General features: G+C 52.5%; 1 protein-coding gene and 1 long non-coding RNA gene across 2 annotated transcripts in view; one reads left to right on the top strand and one right to left on the bottom strand.

The window, feature by feature from the left end:
• The window catches only part of LOC134758217 (uncharacterized), a 46,130-nt gene extending 40,173 nt beyond the window's left edge, over positions 1-5,957 (bottom strand). The window contains exon 1 of the long non-coding RNA XR_010133149.1: positions 5,814-5,957. This is a non-coding gene — a long non-coding RNA (uncharacterized lncRNA). The remainder of the gene's footprint in view (positions 1-5,813) is intronic.
• A 1,810-nt stretch (positions 5,958-7,767) lies between these two features.
• On the top strand, positions 7,768-19,084 carry NEFH (neurofilament heavy chain). Its single transcript, XM_031005517.2, has 4 exons — positions 7,768-8,945; positions 11,183-11,382; positions 13,540-13,664; positions 16,663-19,084. The coding sequence occupies exons 1-4, from the start codon at positions 8,063-8,065 to the stop codon at positions 18,491-18,493; spliced, it is 3,039 nt and encodes a 1,012-aa protein (XP_030861377.2). The 5' UTR covers positions 7,768-8,062; the 3' UTR covers positions 18,494-19,084.
• The last annotated feature ends 2,567 nt before the right edge of the window (positions 19,085-21,651 follow it).

Below are 21,651 nucleotides of genomic sequence, written 5' to 3' on the forward strand. Positions count from 1 at the left end.
GAAAGGAATTCCCAGGAGAGGGCCAGTCCTGAGGTGGGATGGGGTGGCATTCTAGAGCCAGATTGCAAAGTTTTGAATCCTGGTTCTGTGCTTGGCAAATGATTTCACCTCTTCAGGCCTGTTTACTCGCCAAAGCTTCTTAGAGTTGTGGAGCCTAGGGCCGGGCGTGGTAGCTCACGCCTGTCATCCCAACACTTTGGGAGGCTGAGGCGGGTGGATCACGAGGTCAGGAGATCGAGACATTCCTGGTTAACACGGTGAAACCCCATCTCTACTAAAAATACAAAAAAAAAAAAAAAAAATTAGCTGGGCATGGTGGCACGTGCCTGTAGTTCTAGCTACTCGGAAGGCTGAGGCAGGAGAATCTCTTGAACCCGGGAGGCAGAGGTTGCAGTGAGCCGAGATCGCGCCACTGCACTCCAGGAAGACTCCATCTCAAAATACTAGATAGATAGATAGATAGATAGATAGATAGATAGATAGATAGATAGAGAAAGAGTTGTGGAGCTTAAATGAGATCATGTTTGTAAAAGTCTATGTGAAAGACTCTGCGGGAGCTCGAACGATGAGCCTGGAAGGTTGGCTGAGGCCAGATCCAGAGTCAGTTCTCCTGCTCTAGGGACACTGGCTCAGAATGCACATCCCCAGGCTCCATCAGAGATTCTGACTTGGATGATCTGGACGAGCCCAGGAATTTGCAATGAAATTCTGTGGTGACCACCACACAAGCAAAACGTTTAATAAAAAGTATATTTTCTCCACTAACTCCCCCTAACAGACAGCAAAGACCTCAAGCCCTGCTTCCTCTTTCCTCTGCCACTTAACCTCCCCAAATGCCAGAAGGTAGTTCAGGCGCCCAGCAGAGCTGTCCCTGCTGTGTGTGGCCAGGTCCCTGGTTCAGGTTCACTCTGGGCTCCTGCAGTTTTCCATGCACACGGAGTGCCTCGCTCGGGGCTGAGGCAGAGGTTTCAGAAACTTTCTTGGCGTGTCTCTCTCATGCTGGCATCTGCTGTCTTTGGCAGTGCCAGGCTGCACCCGAGTCCTCCACGTCCCCACACAGCTGCAGAGAGACAAGCCAGGGTGCAGCTGCCCCTGGGCAGGGGAAGCTTCATGTCCACCAAGCCTGGGGCCATGCCCACTTGCAGGGGCTTTTCTTCTTCTTTTCTTTTTTTTTTTTTTAAGAGACAGGGTCTCACTCTGTCACCTAGACTGGAGTGCAGTGGCACAATTATAGCTCACAGAAGCCTTGAACTCCTGGGCTCAATGATCCTCCCAGCTCAGCCTCCCAGGTAGCTGGATCTACAGATGCACACAACCACACCCAGCTAATTTTTAAATTGTTTTGTAGAAACAGGGTCTCACTTTGTTGCCCACGCTGGTCTCAAACTCCTAGGCTCAAGCGATCCTCCCACCCTGGCCTCCCAGTGTGCTGGGATTATAGGCGTGAGCCACCGTGCCCAGCCTGGGGGGCCTCTTTTAGGGCTCAGTAATGCCAACATTGGCCATCAGGAATGAACTTTTATCCAACTGTTAATTCTCCCTCAAGTCCCAACATCCCGTTTTTTTTGTTTTGTTTTTCAAGACAGAGTCTTGCTCTGTCACCCAGGCTGGAGTGCAATGGCGTGATCTCAGCTCACTGCAACCTCTGCCTCCTGGGTTCAAGTGATTCTCCTGCCTCAGCCTCCTGAGTAGCTGGGATTACAGGCACGCACCACCACACCCGGCTAATTTTTGTATTTTTAGTAGAGACAGGGTTTCACTATGTTGGCCAGGCATCTTGAACTCCTGACCTCAGGTGATCCGCATGCCTTGGCCTCCCAAAGTGCTGGAATTACAGGTGTGAGCCACTGCACTCGGCCCCCAACATTCCAATTTAAACTCTGGCATGAATCTTTCTCTAAAATGTACTATGGGCCCCCTCCTTCTCCCCCAGAATAAAGAGATGAAACAGCACTGAAACCTTTTCTTATTTTTTTCCTGAGAGTCAGTATGGATAGTGGCAGGTGCAAGGGTCCTGGACAAAGCCTAGATGTGAGCCACAGCCCCTCCACCACCTCACTCTGTGGCCTTGGCAGGTCACTTTCTCAGTGTCGATGTTCTACTCTGTAGAGGACAGTGACCTTGCACAGCTGACAGAGTTGTTGCAGACACCATGTATGTACGTGGAGCACAGCAGGCAGGTGCCCACCACGTAAAGGATGACAAAGCTGTTTTCTCCATTACTCAAGATTTAAACTGTGAGCCCAGGTGCAGCGGCTCACGTTAGTAATCCCAGCACTTTGGGAGGCCAAGGCGAGTGGATCACTTGAGGCCAGGAGTTCAAGACCAGACCAGGCTGGCCAACATGGCGAAACCCCACCTCTACTAAAAATGCAAAAATTAGCCAGGCATGTGGTACATGCCTGTAATTCCAGCTACTCGGGAGGCTGAGGCACGAGAATCACTTGAACCTGGGAGGCAGAGGTTGCAGTGAGCTGAGATTGTGCCACTGCACTCCAGCCTGGGCGACAGAGCAAGACTTTGAAAAAAAAAAAAAAAAAAAGATGTACACTGTAAACATCAATCACTGTCCAATGACTTCTTTCTACTTATCTATCTCTTCAGTCAGGATCATCCAGAAAGCTGAGCTAGTCATCATTTTAACTTCCTGACTGTACTGCTTGGGAAGCCTCCTTCCCTCAAGACAACCAGAGAGAGTATAAAAACCTGGGGGAAAAGAAACAAATTTTGATTGAGCCAATTTTCAATCCCCCTTGCTTCCACCAAGGCACCAGAAGGAAGCCCTAGAGCAAAGACCCTGGCCAGCTGTGATGGAATCAGGGAAGTGCTGGGTCCAGTTGGGCCTGCCTTGAATGCGAGATGTACAGTCTTGTAGTTCAGTATTCCTCCTGCAGAGCCCATCAGACCTGAGTTCAAATCCCAGCTCCACCAGTTATCAGATGTATAACCTGGGGCACGTTATTCAACCTGAGCCATCATTTTTAAAAAAACTTATTTATTATTATTATTGAGATGGAGTCTTGCTATGTTGCCCAGCCTGGTCTCAAGCTCCTGGGCTCAAGTGATCCTCCCACCTTGGCCTTCCAAAGTGCTGGGATTACAGGCATAAGCTACCATGACCAGCCTCTCTTCATTTCTCAAACCATGACATGGGGATAGTAATGATATCTATTTCATAGGATTGCAAGAATAAGAGAGGCCAGGCATCTCCTCCTTTCCTTAGATGACAGCCTTCATTCCCATTGCTACTTAGCCTCTTGCTCTAGGTAAGAAGAGTAATGACAGCCCTGGGGCACTTGTAACTTGGCAAGCCCCAGTTACTAGATGAAAGTCCAATAAACCATCTCACTCTCCATCTTGGGAACCACAGCCCAAGAATCATTCATCCATAATCTCCCACAGCAGGAACTAGAGCAGGGGAGATAGGGTGGACCTGTGACCCCATCCACCAGTTCCTGGCCTTTGGGGTAGAATCCAGCTTCCCACCTGGTGCAGTCGCAGGGCGGCAGATGGGCGGGCAGGCAGGCAGGCAGACCTGCTGCAGGCCTGAGTCTGCGGTGGCTGGTCCCTGGGGGTTAAGGCTGTGGGTGGAAGCTAGGAGGGGGAGGCTTATGCAAAACTGCATACAGTTTAGTTTTTTGCTGTCTGTGTCCTAAAGGGAGTAGACATGGGGAGACTGCCACCCTTTTATTATAAATCAGATTCAAACGTGGCAAAAAGAGGGCATCTCTAAGGAGGGAGAGGAGAAAAAAGGAGGGAGAGGAAGGAAAAGGGGAGGAATAAAGAGGACAGAGAAATTGGGGGGAAAGAGGGAGGGATATAATAGAGGGAGAGGGAAGGGAATGCAGTGGAGAGAGGGGCAAGAGGAGAGGGAGAATGTGGGACATGACGGACATTCACGGGGAAAGGAAGTAAGAAGAAAGGCTCAGCACTTCCTAAAAGGAATTGCTGAACATAAAAAGGAACAGGCTGTGCAGGAGCGGGGTGAGTCTGCAGACAACAAAGCCAGCAAGGTTGAGCCTCAGCAAAGGGGACTACACAGCTCGGGCTGGGAGGCTTCAGGCCCCAGGATGGGGCCACACTTTCAAGACCTCCTTCTCCAGTCAACCTGCGGGCAGCCTCCCTAGGGCCTGGAACTGTCCAGACGCCCAGTGCTAAAATGTCTGGGTGATCACGGGCCTCTCAGGCAGAGCCTCGCAGTCATCCTGAAACTACTTGCTACGCACCCACTATATGCCAGACAATATTCCGAGCACTGGAGATGTCAGCAGTGAATAAAACAAACAAAAATCCCTGTCCTGATGAAGTTCTATTTAGTGGAGAAGATGCATAGTAGCATGTCAGAAAACGTCAAGTCCCATGGAGAAAAAACAAGCAGGAAAAGAGAACGAGGAATTTAGCATCTGCACCTCAAACAGTGGTCACATGTAGCTCCCACAGAGGTGACACAGTGTCAGAGGGTAGCCAGGCCGGGAAGTAGGTTCTCACATACAGGCTATGCTGATGTTGGGTCATGGGCCACAGAGACTCACAGATGGGTGATCTGTCAGAGGCCAGACCCCAACCCCAGCCCCAGAAAGCTGCCCATCCCCTCTCTGAAGGCCTCTCAATCCTCTACCCTCAGACCATCTAGGCCTCTACTATGCAAGAGAAACAAGTTTCCACCCTGTGTCCTGTGCCAGCTCAGGTCTGGATGAGTTGAGACACTGGGCTCTGCTGTGTCACTGAGTCAACTCAGGCAACCCACTTCCTCACTCCGGTCTCAGTCTACTTGCCTATAAAATAGGGACAATGATCCCTGCCGAGTGAACAGTGAGTAACAGCGAGGCTGGTGGCTGTTTAAGCGCCTACTGCTTTATCCTTCACCCTGCAAGTATGTTCCTGAAGAGCACCAGCCTTGGAGTCCACAAAAGCCCAGGGACAGCAGGGGCTGAGACCCAAATCTCAGTGTGCCTTTCAGTGTGAGCCACTGGACCCTTGTCCTGGAGACACTTGGGGACAAGAAGGGCCCAAGAGCAGTTAAGTTTGGGAAACTCAGCACACTCTACTTGCCTCTGGGAGATTCACAATGCTCACTGCCAAGTCCAGGCTTTGGGAAGATAACTCCAAGAACTGCGGATGGATGGATGGATGGATAGATAGATGAATATATCGTTCTACTCACTTCCAAATGGTAAGAATCACAGGGAGGAAAGTGAAAGCGATTCGAGCCCCAAGGACTCAGGGCAGAACCATTCACAGCCCCTCCAGACCACAAGTTTGGCTGGAAAACAGACGGAACTTATTCATTCATTGATTCATTTACACAACACAGAGTGGTAAGAGCAGCATTAGAGATTAGCACTGGGAACCATGGGAACCATCAGGAGGGGACAATTAACTAAACGTTGGGGTGAAGGCAGCCAGGGATGGCTTTCTGGAGGTGAGCCTGAAGGGTCCTTTGGGGGAACTGACCTCAGGGCTCCAGCCCTCATGCCATTTTCTCCAGCCACAAGAGTCACGCCTGGGGCTTCTTGGACTACATAGGCAGCTTCAATCTGATGGCTGTGGCCCCTTGGCCTCAACAGAATACATCTTGGAGTCCCCTTTTTACCCCAAACCCCCATTCCTCCTTGCCGTCAGCTGCTTGTGAGCCTTCTCACATCCAGAGAATGTATCAGCATTGTGCAGACCGAAAAGACCCAGAGGAACAAGGCTCCAATGGCAAAATTCCAAGTAGAATGACAAATAAATGGGGAGCCATCTGAGAGCAAGGGAGTCCTGCCCAACACCCGCCCCATGCCTTTCTCAGGGACCTCAGACCAGCCACTCACCTCCATCCTCCCAGCACCACCTGCAACCAGCCCCTTGCCCTCTGCAAACTGGAGCACGACTGGATCTTTAGATGGGGGAAAAATGCTTCATCATGTTCTGCTTCTTCATGCAAAACCAGAAACTCCCTCCCCCTCTTCCCTCCGCCCAGCGCACTCTCCTTCCAGTAAAACGTGGTTAAAGGGACAGCGCCATCAATTTCCCAGCTCTGAGGGTCTGCTTAGAACTAGGGGGCTGGAAGGAGACAGAGGGCAAAGAGGAACTGGCAGAGGTCTTTCCTGGGGGATATGTCTGATCTGTCCTGGGGATCCTGGAGCAGGAAAACCCGGGTAAAGTAGGGGTATAGTGGGTGTTGAGATAACTGCCTGGGGGAGGTTCAGAGTGGAAGTACGAGTCTACAGACTCTCAAGGGGGTCTCAGGGCTCCCAGCATCCCCAGGGGTCCTTTCGCAGGGGTCCCTAAGCAGGAGGGGAACAGCCCAGAAAACACGGAACTGGACCCCCGACAGGAAGTCCAGGGAGGGGTCCCTGGCTCACTATGTGACCCTGCTGGATCACTTGCCTCCCCTCTCGGGTCCCCTCAGCACAGTGTCCCTCCCTTCCTTCCCCTAAGGTAAAAGCAGAGGGTTAATCTCTTTCCCCGCCCCACGCCCAACAAAGAGCAGGCCCTGTCCCCGGTGCTGAAGAGCCAGCCGCAGCACCACCCCCACTCCCACGGCATAAAACATGAGCCAAAACCAATAAAGAGCCAAATGTCACAGCCGTTGCAGGGCCCCCTAAATCCTGGGGACCCCTTCTTCTACCTGACATCCTATTGGGGTGAGGGACTTTGGTACTCAGAAAGCATCTCATCACTTCCCTGTAAGAGAGAAGGGATGCCGACTCAGGCGCCTGCTTGTCTGTTACAGGGGTGGGGGAAGAGAGGACAAGTTGAGGCTGAGAAGATGGAGAGGGGGAGGGAGAAAAGAGGACTTCCTAGTGTTGACAGAACGGCAAGATGTGGGTTCCCCATCCCCAGTTCAGCCAGAGACCCCTCAAAGTGGAACTTCCTGGGGCAGTCGGGGGTCAGGAGTTGGAGCTTGTCTCTGGGGCAAGACCCCTTCGTTGTACAGATGGAAAAACAAGGGTGGGAGGACACAGCTTGTCCAAGGTCATTCGACCAGCAAACTGCCTAGCTGACCCCAGTGTGCAGAAGCTGGCTCGGGTGACACCCATCATTTCCCCCCACCCCACACAGGGGCCAGCTCTCTCAACTTCATGCCCAAGCCCTCCTACGGTACCTCCACTGTAGGTTCTCTGCCCCTCAAACTCAGCCCAGCTTTCTCCTGCCTGTTCAGGGGACCTTCTGCCCGCTTCGCTGAGGGTCCGTCCCCTTTACTGGGGCTGGCAGCAGGGTCTCCGATCTCCTCTCTCGGGGGCCACTGCAGACTTTTTAGAGAACCCTTTGCCTCCCCCCAACCCCACCCATCCGGGGTTCCCTCTCTCCATCCTCTGCAGTGTCTCCCATACCCCCATTCAGGGTAGCCTTGCTATTCTCCCCAACTCCAGGTCCCCCTTCATCTATTCCGGGGCTGGCCGCGGAGTTTCCTGAGCGCTCTCCAAGTGGGTCCTCTAGATGTTAGGAGAACACTGTACCTCCCCCGGTCAGGGGTCTCCTGTCTCCGTTCTATGGAGCGTCCATGCTCCCATTCAGGACTGCCTTGCTCCCTCCTCTGTTCCGGGGCTGGCTGCACAGTCTCTGCACCCCCTATCCTGAAAGCCTCTCTTAACTATTTGGAAAGCCTCGTGTCCTGTCTCATACAGGGATCCCCTCATCCTAATGACTGCAATCTTCCATTGCTCCATCCCGAGGGCATCCTGCCCCTATTCCCATCAGGTTTCTCCTTGTCCTCTCCCTGTTTCAAGTCCCCTTTCTTATTCCGAACACACTCGCAGGCTCTTCCGACGCGCACCCGGGGGTCCTCACTGGCCCACTCCAGGAGTCCTCTGCCCGCTTCCCCGACCTCGAGGGTCTCCTCTGACGCAGCGTCGATTCCCCTTCCCTCCTCGGTCCCCTGCCCCGCCCCTCTCACTGCGGCGGAGCCGGTCGGCCGGGGGGCCGCAGGGGAGGAGGCGGAGAGGGCGGGGCCCTCCTCCCCACCCTCTCACTGCCAAGGGGTTGGACCCGGCCGCGGCGGCTATAAAAGGGCCGGCGCCCTGGTGCTGCCGCAGTGCCTCCCGCCCCGTCCCGGCCTCGCGCACCTGCTCAGGCCATGATGAGCTTCGGCGGCGCGGACGCGCTGCTGGGCGCCCCGTTCGCGCCGCTGCATGGCGGCGGCAGCCTCCACTACGCGCTAGCCCGAAAGGGTGGCGCAGGCGGGACGCGCTCCGCCGCCGGCTCCTCCAGCGGCTTCCACTCGTGGACACGGACGTCCGTGAGCTCCGTGTCCGCCTCGCCCAGCCGCTTCCGTGGCGCAGGCGCCGCCTCAAGCACCGACTCGCTGGACACGCTGAGCAACGGGCCGGAGGGCTGCATGGTGGCGGTGGCCACCTCGCGCAGTGAGAAGGAGCAGCTGCAGGCGCTGAACGACCGCTTCGCCGGGTACATCGACAAGGTGCGGCAGCTGGAGGCGCACAACCGCAGCCTGGAGGGCGAGGCTGCGGCGCTGCGGCAGCAGCAGGCGGGCCGCTCCGCTATGGGCGAGCTGTACGAGCGCGAGGTCCGCGAGATGCGCGGCGCGGTGCTGCGCCTGGGCGCGGCGCGCGGTCAGCTACGCCTGGAGCAGGAGCACCTGCTCGAGGACATCGCGCACGTGCGCCAGCGCCTCGACGACGAGGCCCGGCAGCGAGAGGAGGCCGAGGCGGCGGCCCGCGCGCTGGCGCGCTTCGCGCAGGAGGCCGAGGCGGCGCGCGTGGACCTGCAGAAGAAGGCGCAGGCGCTGCAGGAGGAGTGCGGCTACCTGCGGCGCCACCACCAGGAAGAGGTGGGCGAGCTGCTCGGCCAGATCCAGGGCTCCGGCGCCGCGCAGGCGCAGATGCAGGCCGAGACGCGCGACGCCCTGAAGTGCGACGTGACGTCGGCGCTGCGCGAGATTCGCGCGCAGCTTGAAGGCCACGCGGTGCAGAGCACGCTGCAGTCCGAGGAGTGGTTCCGAGGTACGCAGGCGCACGGGTGGGGGGAGGGGCGCCCCTGCTGACCCCGCAGCGAACTTCTGGGCTGCGTGACCCAAGGGGGCGCTGCCGGACTGCGCGTGGAGTGGCGCGCTGCTCACCTTCCCTCTGCAAAGTGCATGCCCCTAGTTAAATCGCAGTTTTACTCTGGGTCTCTTGTGGGACGCCCCAACTCTGGGTTGTCCTTCGGTTCCCCCTTTCCAGGTTCTTTATGGCTGTACTTCAACTCTGGGCCCCCTGCTGCTCTCTACCCCAAGCTTAGGCGACCCCACTCTGAGATCCCTCCCCCGTCAAGAACAAAACAAGTTTCCTCTACAGGAAAAAAGTGGTGCAGGATTCTGGTCTGCAAGCGCTGGAGACTCTTAGCCCTTCTAAGTAGCAAGGCTCCCCCGCCAATGCTGCCATGCCCTCTCCTGCACCCCGCAAGAAACTCTATTCCTCTCACCCCTACCAGGCTCCTTCCCACTACCTGCTCAGTGCTTAACGTCCCTACCTTAATCTTCCACGTGGGGTGGGTCAGGACCTTTTCGCATCCTTTCTTCCTAGAGGGAACCATTACCACAGTCAGTTGTTGCCTGTGGCGGAGGTGGCTGGTGGGCCCTTTCATGTTTTAATGTCCCCTTTCTCCTTTAGGGAAGCTGGGAGCCTCCCAAGTCTGCCCCTCCCCCAACTCCTTGCAGCCCTGAGTCAGCTAGATTGCGCTGCCCTGAGGCTGTGCCCAGCAGCTGCAGGGTGACCTTGACCAACACTTGCCCTCTTTGGTTTTCATTTCTTTTTGAGTTGAAAGAGGAGGGTAGATCAACTGGGCTGCTTAATCCGGGGAGTTCCATGATGTCTCATGAAACTGTCTATAAAACTTTGCGTTGTTTTTGAGAGAGAGGGCAGAGGCTTCAGTGATTTTCCAAAAGCATCTGTGATCGACAATAGTTGAGAATCTCCAGCCACCTGGATGGTTTCTAAGTCTTTGCCAGCACTAGCAGGAAAAGCTGGGATTTTGATGCATAGCTTTTTCTGTTCCTTTTCCACTCCTCTGCAGAGCACAACCATCCCCTCCTCCATCTCCGCAGCAAGGCCCCTCCCTGCGCAAACCTCTTTTGGGTTTGCCGGTCGTAGGGGCAGACGTCCCAGGTTTGTACTGGCCCACTCAGCTGGCTTCCTTCCTCCCCACCAAGACTCGTGCCCTGAGTGCCACTTTCTGGGGATTCAGGATGTTCACTTTTATGAGCTAAAGACCAGTCTCCAGACCTCCACTGCCCCTGGAAGGTTTCCTGGGAACCACGAGCGGGTTGCTGGCAGGGGCCAGGGTGTGGCTACCAATGCTCAGGGGCAATGCTCAGCTAGGTGGAGAAAGGGACGGGGGTTGGCACCCAGGCCACGGGCTCTGCACTGACCTTGGACTGTGCGCAGAAACCTGTAAGGAAGGGACCATGGCTACAAGGTGACCTGATTGCTCACGGTACCTTCATGCCTCCTAAAGGTCACAAGCTCATTAACTTGTTCAGCCACAAACCTCCAGCCTCCAGCTCAGTGTTAAGCCCCATGGGCCAGGTATCACATCTGAACCACCAGCACTGCCAGGCCCTTGCTAGGGAGCTGGACCAGGCATTAGGACAAGCGTTTCCTCTGCCCTGCAGGGTTTTTGGATCCCACATTGGGGGAGACACAGCATGATCTTTGGGGATTTGAGTCCCAGCTCTGCCACTCACTAGCTGGGTGGCCTTGGGGAGTAGTCACTTGCCTTTATCTCACAGGACAGAGTGAGTCAAGCATACAGGATGGTGTCTGGCACACGCAGTAGGTCAATCCACATGTGTCACCTTCAAAATCTGGGCATTAGGCCGGGCGTGGTGGCTCACACCTGTAATTCCAGCTCTTTGGGAGGCCGAGGTGGGCGAATCATGAGGTCAGGAGTTCAAGACCAGCCTGGCCAATGTGGCAAAACCCCATCTCTACTAAAAATACAAAAAATTAGCTGGGCGTAGTGGCAGGTGCCTGTAATCCCAGCTACTCGGGAGGCTGAGGCAGGAGAATCGCTTGAACCCAGGAGGCGGAGCTTGCAGTGAGCTGAGAGTGGGCCACTGCACTCCAGCCTGGGCGACAGAGCGAGAATCCGTCTCAAAAAAAAAAAAAAAAGAAAAAAAAAAGAACAAAGAAAAAAAATCTGGGCATTAGAACCCAATCCAGGTGTGTCTAACCCTTTGCCCTGCTACCTTCTCCCCCAGTGAGGCTGGACCGACTGTCGGAGGCAGCCAAGGTGAACACAGACGCTATGCGCTCAGCGCAGGAGGAGATAACTGAGTACCGGCGTCAGCTGCAGGCCAGGACCACAGAGCTGGAGGCACTGAAAAGCACCAAGGACTCACTGGAGAGGCAGCGCTCTGAGCTGGAGGACCGTCATCAGGCCGACATTGCCTCCTACCAGGTGGGCAGGGGCAAGGCAGACAGCCAGACTGCCTTACCTGATTGGGTAGCCCTGGACAAGTTACTGTCCCTCACTGAGTGGGGTTGTAGTGGTTAAGATTGTGGCCCTTGGAGTCAGACATACCAGCACTTTCCAGCTGTGTGACCCTAGGAAAGTTATCTAATTCTCTGAATCTGAGTTCCTTTCCAGCCATGGGGGAAAAAAAAAAAAAAAAGCCTGCTTTGCAGAGCTGGAAAGATTAAAGAGATAGACTTTTATTTATTTATTTATTTATTTATTTATTTATTTATTTATTTATTTATTTTGAGATGGAGTCTCACTCTGTTGCCCAGGCTGGAGTGCAGTGGCATGATCTCAGCTCACTGCAACCTCTGCCTCCTGGGCTCGAGATTCTCGTGCCTCAGCCTCCCGAGTAGCGGGGACTACAGGTGCATGCCACCACGCCTGGCTAACTTTTGTATTTTTAGTATTGACAGGGTTTCACCATGTTGGCCAGGCTGGTCTCAAACTCCTGGGCTCAGGCAATCCTCCCACTTCAACCTCCCAAAGTGCTGGGATTACAGGTGTGAGGCACCGTGCCTGGCCTAAAGAGATAGACTTTAAATGAGATTAGTGTGAACTTGTGCATGAGCTCGGCAAGGTCTTCAACATTCGAATCTTTCTAGATTTGAATCCCAGCTCTGCCACTCACTAGGTTGGTCTTGGTCGCAGTGGACATTCGGTAAACAGCAACCAGTGTCTTGGGTGGCCAGGGGAAGGCCTTAGCAGATGCCTTCTTTTAAAGATAACTGGCGGCTGGGCCTAGTGGCTCATGCCTGTAATCCCAGCACTTTAGGAGGCCAAGGCGGGTGGATCACTTGAGGTCAGGAGTTTGAGACCAGCCTGGCCAACATGGTGAAACCCTGTCTCTACTAAAAAGATACAAAAATTAACTGGGCATGGTGGTGCGTGCCTGTAATCCCAGCTACTTGGGAGGCTGAGACAGGAGAATCGCTTCAACTGAACCTGGGAGATGGGGGTTACAGTGAGCCCAGATCGTGCCACTGCACCCAGCCTGGGCGACAGAGCGACAGAGCAAGACTCTGTCTCAAGAAAATTTAAAAAAATTAAAAAAAATTAGCTGGGTATGGTGGTGTGTGCCTACAGTCCTAGCTACTCAGAAGGCTGAGGCAGTCATCAATGCCTACCAAACCCTGACTGTGTGGTGGACACTGTGGCACACTGGAGAAAGACAGGAGCAAAAGCAGGCAAGGCCCTGCTCCCACTGGGTTTTTTTTTTTCTTTTTTGAGACACAGTCTCATGCTGTTGCCCAAGCCAGAATGTGACAGCGAGATCATAGCTCACTAAAGTCTTGTACTCTTGGGCTCAAGTAATCCTCCTCCCTCAGCCTCCTGAGTAGCTGGGACTGCAGGTGCACATCACCATGCCCAGCTAATTATTTAATTGTTTTGAGGAAATGAGGTCTCACTGTGTTGCCCAGGCTGGTCTCAGACTCCTGGGCTGAAGTGATCCTCCTTCCTCAGCCTTCCAAAATGCTGGGATTACAGGCATGAACCACCAGAGTCTCGCTATGTCTCCCAGGCTGGAGTACAGTGGTATGATCTCGGCTCACTGTAACCTCCGCCTCCTGGGTTCAAGCGATTCTCCTGTCTCAGCCTCCCAAGTAGCTGGGATTACAGGTATGTGCCACCACATCCGGCTAATTTTTGTATTTTTAGTAGAGACAGGGTTTTACCATGTTGGCCAGGCTAGTCTCAAACTCCTGACCTCAAGTGATCCACCTTCCTCGGCTTCCCAAAGTGTTGGGAATACAGGCTTGAGCCACCACTCCCAGCCTCACTGAGCACTTTCTAAGCTTAAGATCTCTAAACGTTATCCCATTATCCTGCCAGCCAAACCAGCAGGAACAACTGTTGATGTCTGATGAATTTCATTTCAGACCTTCTCCAGTCTGAGGTCACTATACAGCAGGATTTTTGCTCCAGATTGTTCCATGTGCACTAATGAGGACCCTACAACTCTGGCAGGGTTGGGGTTGGCCCCAGTGAGCCTGGCTGGATGGGCCTGCTCTGGGGTCGCACAGCCCGCCGCAGCTTCTCTGGTACTGAGGGCCAGACACTGGCTGGCATGTGATGTGTGTCACCTCTCCTTCCCAGGAAGCCATTCAGCAGCTGGACGCTGAGCTGAGGAACACCAAGTGGGAGATGGCCGCCCAGCTGCGAGAATACCAGGACCTGCTCAATGTCAAGATGGCTCTGGATATAGAGATAGCCGCTTACAGGTGAGACGCACAGGGGCTGTCACATGGTGAAGAAAGCTTGTGTTCCTACGAGACGCTAAGCCTTGGGTGTCAAGACCCCGTTTAGGCAGCCTACCTGTCTTAGGGACAAAATTCTTTTTAAATTGCGGCAAAATAGACAAAACATACAATTTACCATTGAACCAATTTATTTTATTTTTTATTTATTTTTTTGAGACAGACTTACTGTGTTGCCCAGGCTGAAGTATGGTGGTGCGATCTCTGCCCACTGCAACCTCTCCCTCCTGGGTTCAAGCGATTCCCATGCCTCAGCCTCCTGAGTAACTGGGATTACAGGTGCCCGCCACCACGCCTGGCTAATTTTTATTTTTATTTTTTTAGTAGAAACAGGGTTTCACCATGTTGGCCAGGCTGGTCTCAAACTCCTGAACTCAAGCCCTCTGCCCACCTCAGCCTCCCAAAGTCCTGGGATTACAGGCGATAGCCACCATGACCAGCCCCATTCAACAATGTTAAGTAGGCAGTTCAGTGATATTAAGTACTTTCACATTACTATGCAGCCATAACCACTGTCTGTCTCCAGAACTGTTTTCATCATCGCAAACTGAAACTCCATACCCAAGAAACCGTCATTATCATTCTCTCCTTCCTTCAGCCCCTGGCAGCCACTCTTTTACTCTGTGAGAGACATGAGTCTTTTTTTTTTTTTTTTTTTTGAGATGAAATCTCACTCTGTTGCCCAGGCTGGAGTGCAGCAGCATTATCTCGGCTGACTGCAACCTGTGTGTCCTGGGTTCAAGTGATTCTCCTGCCTCAGCCTCCCGAGTAGCTGGGATTACAGGCATATGCCACCACACCCGGCTATTTTTTGTATTTTTAGTAGAGACTGGGTCTCACTATGTTGGCCAGGCTGGTCTCGAACTCCTGACCTCAGGTGATCCGCCTACCTCGGCCTCCCAAAGTGCTGGGATTACAGGCGTGAGCCACTGTGCCCAGCCAATTAGTCTTGAGAGTGACTTACTTTCATTCTGAAATGATTTAGAGGGTGGAAGTTCCTTATCCCCTCCCCAAATCCAGCCAGCCAGAGGCCTGCTTTGAAGGGAAAAGAGGTGCTTGAGTCAGGGACCTTTAAAACTCTGTCCTTTAGAGTTTCTTAGCTCTGCAAGCATTCATTTCTTGGGGAAATAAAGTGGAGATGATAATAAGGGCACCCATGTCATAGGGTTGTCAGGAAGATGAGCTAATCCCATTCCCAAGCTAATCCAGGAAGCACAGGTACCACTGGGCTGCTACAGAGGGAACCCTTAGTCAATGGCAGCCTTGAGAAATCCAGTCTGAGGAATAAGACCTGGGGGAGCAGGGCTAGGGAGCAGGACTGATTCCCTGAGGACTTGTCCCAGTTCTGACTGGTGACCCGTGGCTTCCTACCTCTTGGCTCTCGTCTGTAATCTTGCTACTCAAAGCATGGCACATGAACCAGCGGAATTGGCATCATTCAAGAGCTTATCAGAAAGATAGTCTCTTGGTTGGGTGTCGTGACTCATGCCTGTAATCCCAGCACTTTGGGAGACCAAGGCAGACAGATCGTTTCAGTTCAGAGACCAAGCTGGGCAGCATGGCAAAACCCCATCTCTACAAAAAAAAAAAAAAAAAAAAAGCTGGGCATGGTGGCACATGCCTTTAGTCTCAGCTACTCAGGAGGCTGACGTGGGAGGATCACCTGAGCCTGGGAGTTGGAGGCTTCAGTGAGCTATGATCGTGCCACTACACTCCAGCCTGTCATCACAGAGTGAGACACTGTCTCAAAAATAACAACAACACAACAACAACAACAAAAGACAGACGCTCAGCCCCTCCCCAGACCTGCCGAATCAGAATCTGCATTTTGATAAGATCCCCGGTCATCTGTGTGCTGCTAAATTTGGGAAGTACTAGTCTGAGGGGTAACCCCCACACTTACTCTGAGACAAGCATTCTGCTAAGTCTTTTCCATTCATTGTCTCACTGAAACAACCCTCTGACATAGGGACTCTAATGACCCTCTTTTTCCAGTGAGGAAATTGAGGCTCAAAGAGTTTGTGTGTCTTGGCCAAGGTCACCCATCTAGTGAGGAGCAAAGCCAAGAGGAGAAACTGCGGCCTCTACCCTATTCCTGAAACTCAAAAGATGGTAATACATGGTGATGAGAGACACTCGCGATTCAAATGGGAGCATTCTAAGACCTCTTAAACCCAAATTTATAAAAGTAGAATTGTGGTCGGGTGCGGTGGCTCACACCTGTAATCCCAGCACTTTGGGAAGCCTAGGCAGGTGGATTGCCTGAGGTCAGGAGTTCGAGACCAGCCTGACCAATATGGTGAAACCCCCGTCTCTACTAAAAATACAAAAATTAACTGGGCGTGGTGGCATGCGCCTGTACTCCCAGCTACTCAGTAGGCTGAGACAGGAGAATTGCTTGAAGCTGGGGGAATTGCTTGAATCTGGGAGGCAGAGGTTGCAGTGAACTGAGATTGTACCACTGGACTCCAGCCTAGGTGACAGAGCAAGACTCCGTCTCAAAAAAAGGAAAAAAAAAGTGGAATTGTTTGCTCAGGCTCCCAGGGTTCTCTTGAATAATATTTTAGTTTGAGGGACAATAAATTTAACTTTTGTTAAATTTATTTAGGAGCTTTCCCTTGAGGGCCATTTTTTATGGGGCAAAAGTTGTTTTATTTCAAAAGTTTCAGGCTTAGCTGTGTTGAAGAAGACCAGTTGCTCCAGCCTGGGCAACACAGTGAGACCCTCTCAAAAACAACAACAACAACAAAAGACCAGTCCCACCGGGGTACACATTCTGGGTGGTCACTGGAATGATTTGCCAAGTGACTTTCTCTAGTCTCATAATGCCCACCATTCACATTCCTGTTCCATCAAAACCCATATCATTCGATGTCAGTGACCTTCAGGATAGTCTAGGAAGAACCCAAATAGTGAATTTGCTCTGAGTTTATACTAATGTGTTCCGTGATCCATCCTGCAGAAAACTCCTGGAAGGTGAAGAGTGTCGGATTGGCTTTGGCCCAATTCCTTTCTCACTTCCAGAAGGACTCCCCAAAATTCCCTCTGTGTCCACTCACATAAAGGTGAAAAGCGAAGAGAAGATCAAAGTGGTGGAGAAGTCAGAGAAAGAAACTGTGATTGTGGAGGAACAGACAGAGGAGACCCAAGTGACTGAAGAAGTGACTGAAGAAGAGGAGAAAGAGGCCAAAGAGGAGGAGGGCAAGGAGGAAGAAGGGGGAGAAGAAGAAACAAAGTCTCCCCCAGCAGAAGAGGCTGCATCCCCAGAGAAGGAAGCCAAGTCACCAGCAAAGGAAGAGGCAAAGTCACCGGCTGAGGCCAAGTCCCCAGAGAAGGAGGAAGCAAAATCCCCAGCCGAAGTCAAATCCCCTGAGAAGGCCAAGTCTCCAGCAAAGGAAGAGGCAAAGTCACCGGCTGAGGCCAAGTCCCCAGAGAAGGAGGAAGCAAAATCTCCAGCTGAGGTCAAGTCCCCCGAGAAGGCCAAGTCCCCAGCAAAGGAAGAGGCAAAGTCACCGGCTGAGGCCAAGTCTCCAGAGAAGGCCAAGTCCCCAGTGAAGGAAGAAGCAAAATCTCCAGCTGAGGTCAAGTCCCCGGAAAAGGCCAAGTCTCCAACGAAGGAGGAAGCAAAGTCCCCTGAGAAGGCCAAGTCCCCAGAGAAGGAAGAGGCCAAGTCCCCAGTGAAGGCAGAAGCAAAGTCCCCTGAGAAGGCCAAGTCCCCAGAGAAGGAAGAGGCCAAGTCCCCAGTGAAGGCCAAGTCCCCAGTGAAGGAAGAAGCAAAGTCCCCTGAGAAGGCCAAGTCCCCAGTGAAGGAAGAAGCAAAGTCCCCCGAGAAGGCCAAGTCCCCAGTGAAGGAAGAAGCAAAGACCCCCGAGAAGGCCAAGTCCCCAGTGAAGGAAGAAGCAAAGTCCCCTGAGAAGGCCAAGTCCCCAGTGAAGGAAGAAGCAAAGACCCCTGAGAAGGCCAAGTCCCCAGAGAAGGCCAAGTCCCCAGAGAAGGCCAAGACTCTTGATGTGAAGTCTCCAGAAGCCAAGACTCCAGCGAAGGAGGAAGCAAGGTCCCCTGCAGACAAATCCCCTGAAAAGGCCAAAAGCCCTGTCAAGGAGGAGGTCAAGTCCCCAGAGAAGGCGAAATCTCCCCTGAAGGAGGATGCCAAGGCCCCTGAGAAGGAGATCCCAAAAAAGGAAGAGGTGAAGTCCCCAGTGAAGGAGGAGAAGAAGCCCCAGGAGGTGAAAGTCAAAGAGCCCCCAAAGAAGGCGGAGGAAGAGAAAGCCCCTGCCACACCAAAAACAGAGGAGAAGAAGGACAGCAAGAAAGAGGAGGCACCCAAGAAGGAGGCTCCAAAGCCCAAGGTGGAGGAGAAGAAGGAACCTGCTGTCGAAAAGCCCAAAGAATCCAAAGTTGAAGCCAAGAAGGAAGAGGCTGAAGATAAGAGAAAAGTCCCCACCCCAGAGAAGGAGGCTCCTGCCAAGGTGGAGGTGAAGGAAGACGCTAAACCCAAAGAAAAGACAGAGGTGGCCAAGAAGGAACCAGATGATGCCAAGGCCAAGGAACCCAGCAAACCAGCAGAGAAGAAGGAGGCAGCACCAGAGAAAAAAGACACCAAGGAGGAGAAGGCCAAGAAGCCTGAGGAGAAACCCAAGACAGAGGCCAAAGCCAAGGAAGATGACAAGACCCTCCCAAAAGAGCCTAGCAAGCCTAAGGCAGAAAAGGCTGAAAAATCCTCCAGCACAGACCAAAAAGACAGCAGGCCTCCAGAGAAGGCCACAGAAGACAAGGCCGCCAAGGGGAAGTAAGGCAGGGAGAAAGGAACATCCGGAACAGCCAAAGAAACTCAGAAGAGTCCCGGAGCTCAAGGATCGAAGTAACACAATTTTCACTTTTTCTGTCTTTATGTAAGAAGAAACTGCTTAGACGACGGGGCCTCCTTCTTCAAACAGGAATTTCTGTTAGCAATATGTTAGCAAGAGAGGGCACTCCCAGGCCCCTGCCCCCATGCCCTCCCCAGGCGATGGACAATTATGTTATGATAGCTTATGTAGCTGAATGTGATACATGCCGAATGCCACACGTAAACACTTGACTATAAAAACTGCCCCCCCCTTTCCAAATAAGTGCATTTATTGCCTCTATGTGCAACTGACAGATGACCGCAATAATGAATGAGCAGTTAGAAATACATTATGCTTGAGATGTCTTAACCTATTCCCAAATGCCTTCTGTTTTCCAAAGGAGTGGTCAAGCCCTTGCCCAGAGCTCTCTATTCTGGAAGAGCGGTCCAGGTGGGGCCGGGCACTGGCCACTGAATTATGCCAGGGCGCACTTTCCACTGGAGTTCACTTTCAATTGCTTCTGTGCAATAAAACCAAGTGCTTATAAAATGAAAATGTTGCTGCTGTTATTCTCTTTCCCTGGGAAGGCTGGGGGCAGGGCAGGGGAGGTCTGGATGTGACACCCAAGACTGCATGGGACTGAGCAAGCATCAGTTCCCTCGTGGGTCTAGAGCGACTTGCATGGTCTCTCTAGTGCTGTTTCCTGGGCACAAACCATGTGCCAGGCAGTGTGCTAGGGGCTTTATTTTTATGATCTGTACAGGTGGCCTGGTATGTGGTTTCTCAGTGTGGACTGTGGACTGTCTTCAGCAGCATCACCTGGGAGTACTATAAAAATGCATGCTTGGCTGGGCGCGGTGGCTCACGCCTGTAATCCCAGCACTTTGGGAGGCCCAGGCGGGTGGATCACGAGGTCAGGAGATCGAGACCATCCTGGCTAACATGGTAAAACCCTGTCTCTACTAAAAATACAAAAAATTAGCCGGGCGTGGTGGTGGGCACCTGTAGTCCCAGCTACTCGGGAGGCTGAGGCAGGAGAATGGCGTGAACCTGGGAGGCGGAGCTTGCAGTGAGCGGAGATCGCGCCACTACACTCCAGCCTGGGTGACAGAGCAAGACTCCGTCTCAAAAAAAAAGATAAATAAATAAAAATGCACGGCTTGCCCAGGTGTGGTGGCTCACACCTGTAATCCCAGCTTTGGGAGGCCAGGGTGGGCATATCACAAGGTCAGGAGTTCAAGACCAGCCTGGCCAACATGATGAAACCCCATCTCTACTAAAAATACAAAAATTAGCCAGAGATGGTGGCGTGCGCCTGTAGTTCCAGCTATTCAGGAGGCTGAGGCAGGGGAATCGCTTAAACTCGGGAGGTGGAGCTTGCAGTGAGCTGAGATCCAGCCTGGCGACAGAGTGAGACTGCGTCTCAAAAAAAAAACAAAAAACAAACACTCCAGCAGGACATGATGGCTCATGCCAATGAGCCCAACACTTTGGGAGGCCAAAGTGGGAGGATCACTTGAGCCCAGGAGTTTGAGATCAGCCTGGGCAACATAGACCCCATCTCTTAAAAAGTTTTTTGTTTTTTGTGTTTTTTTTCAGTTAGCTGGAGCTGGGCATGGTGGCTTATGTCTGTAATCCTAGCACTTTGGGAGGCCAAGGCGGGTGGATCACTTGAGGTCAGGAGTTCGAGACCAGCCTGGCCAACATGGTGAAAGCCCATCTTTACTGAAAATACAAAAATTGGCTGGGCGTGGTGGCTCACACCTGTAATCCCAGCACTTTCGGAGGCTGAGGCAGGCAGATCACTTGAGGTCAGGAGTTCGAGACCAGCCTGCCCAACATGGTGAAACCCCATCTCTACTAAAAAAACAAAAATTAGCTGGGTGTGGTGGTGCACGTCTGTAATCCCAGCTACTTGGGAGGCTGAGGCAGGAGAATCGCTTGAACCCAGAAGGGCAGAGATTGTAGTGAGCCAAGATTGTGTCACTGCACTCCAGCCTGGGTGGTAGAGAAAGACTCCATCTCAAAAAACAAAACAAAAAAGCTAACTGGGCATGGTGGCAGGCGCCTGTAATCCCAGCCACTCAGGAGGCTGAGGCATGAGAATTGCTTGAACCTGGGAGGCAGAGGTTGCGGTGAGCCGAGATTGCGCCGCTGCACTCCAGCCTGGGTGATTGATAGAGAAAAAAAAGAAAAAGAAAATAAAATTAGCTGGGTATGGGGCACACACCTGTGGTCCCAGCTACTGGGGGGCTGAGGTAGGAGGATTGTTTTAACCCAGGAGTTCAAGGCTGTAGTGAGCTATGATCACACACTGCACTCCAGTCTGGGTGAAAGGGTAAGACCTTTTCTCCAAAAAACAGAGAGAGAAGGGCTTTGATTGATTGGCTCTTGATTATCAAACATGCCCAAGGACTCTATGAAAACCTAAGCATTAATTTTCTGAGCAGTTCTGCCCTAGGGAAATCAGACAGACCTCCACAGGCCCAGGCACACAGTATAGCATCTGAATATCAAACTGGGATCTAAGACCCAGGAAATTCCCATGTGTCTTGTCTGAAAAAAGTTACAGTTGGTTGAGAACCTCAAAATACTTATAATGATGACGGTACCATTTGTTGAGATAACCATGTTGTGTTTTTGTTTTTGTGTTTGAGACAGAGTCTTGCTCTGTCACCCAGGCTGGAGTGCAGTGGCGCCATCTTGGCTCACTACAACCTCCGCCTCCTGGGTTCAAGCAATTCTCCTGCCTCAGCCTCCCAAGTAGCTGGGACTACAGGCGCATGCCACCACGCCTGGCTAATTTTTGTATTCTTTAGCAGAGACGAGGTTTCGCCATGTTGGCCAGGCTGGTCTCAAACTCCTGACCTCAGGTGATCCACCTGCCTCAGACTCCCAAAGTGCTGGGATTACAGGTGTGAGCCACCATGTCTGGCAGAGATAATCATGTTTTTACATAAATTCTCTCCAATCCACATGGGCATTTTTCAATGTAGAGATTCTGATGCCTATTTTAATGGTGAGAAAACAGGCGAGGTGAGTTGCCCAGAGCCACACAGCTAGTAAATGATAGTGCCAGAATCTGAATCCAAAACTTAACTCCAGAGTCCATGTTTTCTGTA

Source organism: Gorilla gorilla, chromosome 23 (genome assembly GCF_029281585.2).
Source record: "Gorilla gorilla gorilla isolate KB3781 chromosome 23, NHGRI_mGorGor1-v2.1_pri, whole genome shotgun sequence".
NCBI lineage: Eukaryota > Metazoa > Chordata > Mammalia > Primates > Hominidae > Gorilla > Gorilla gorilla.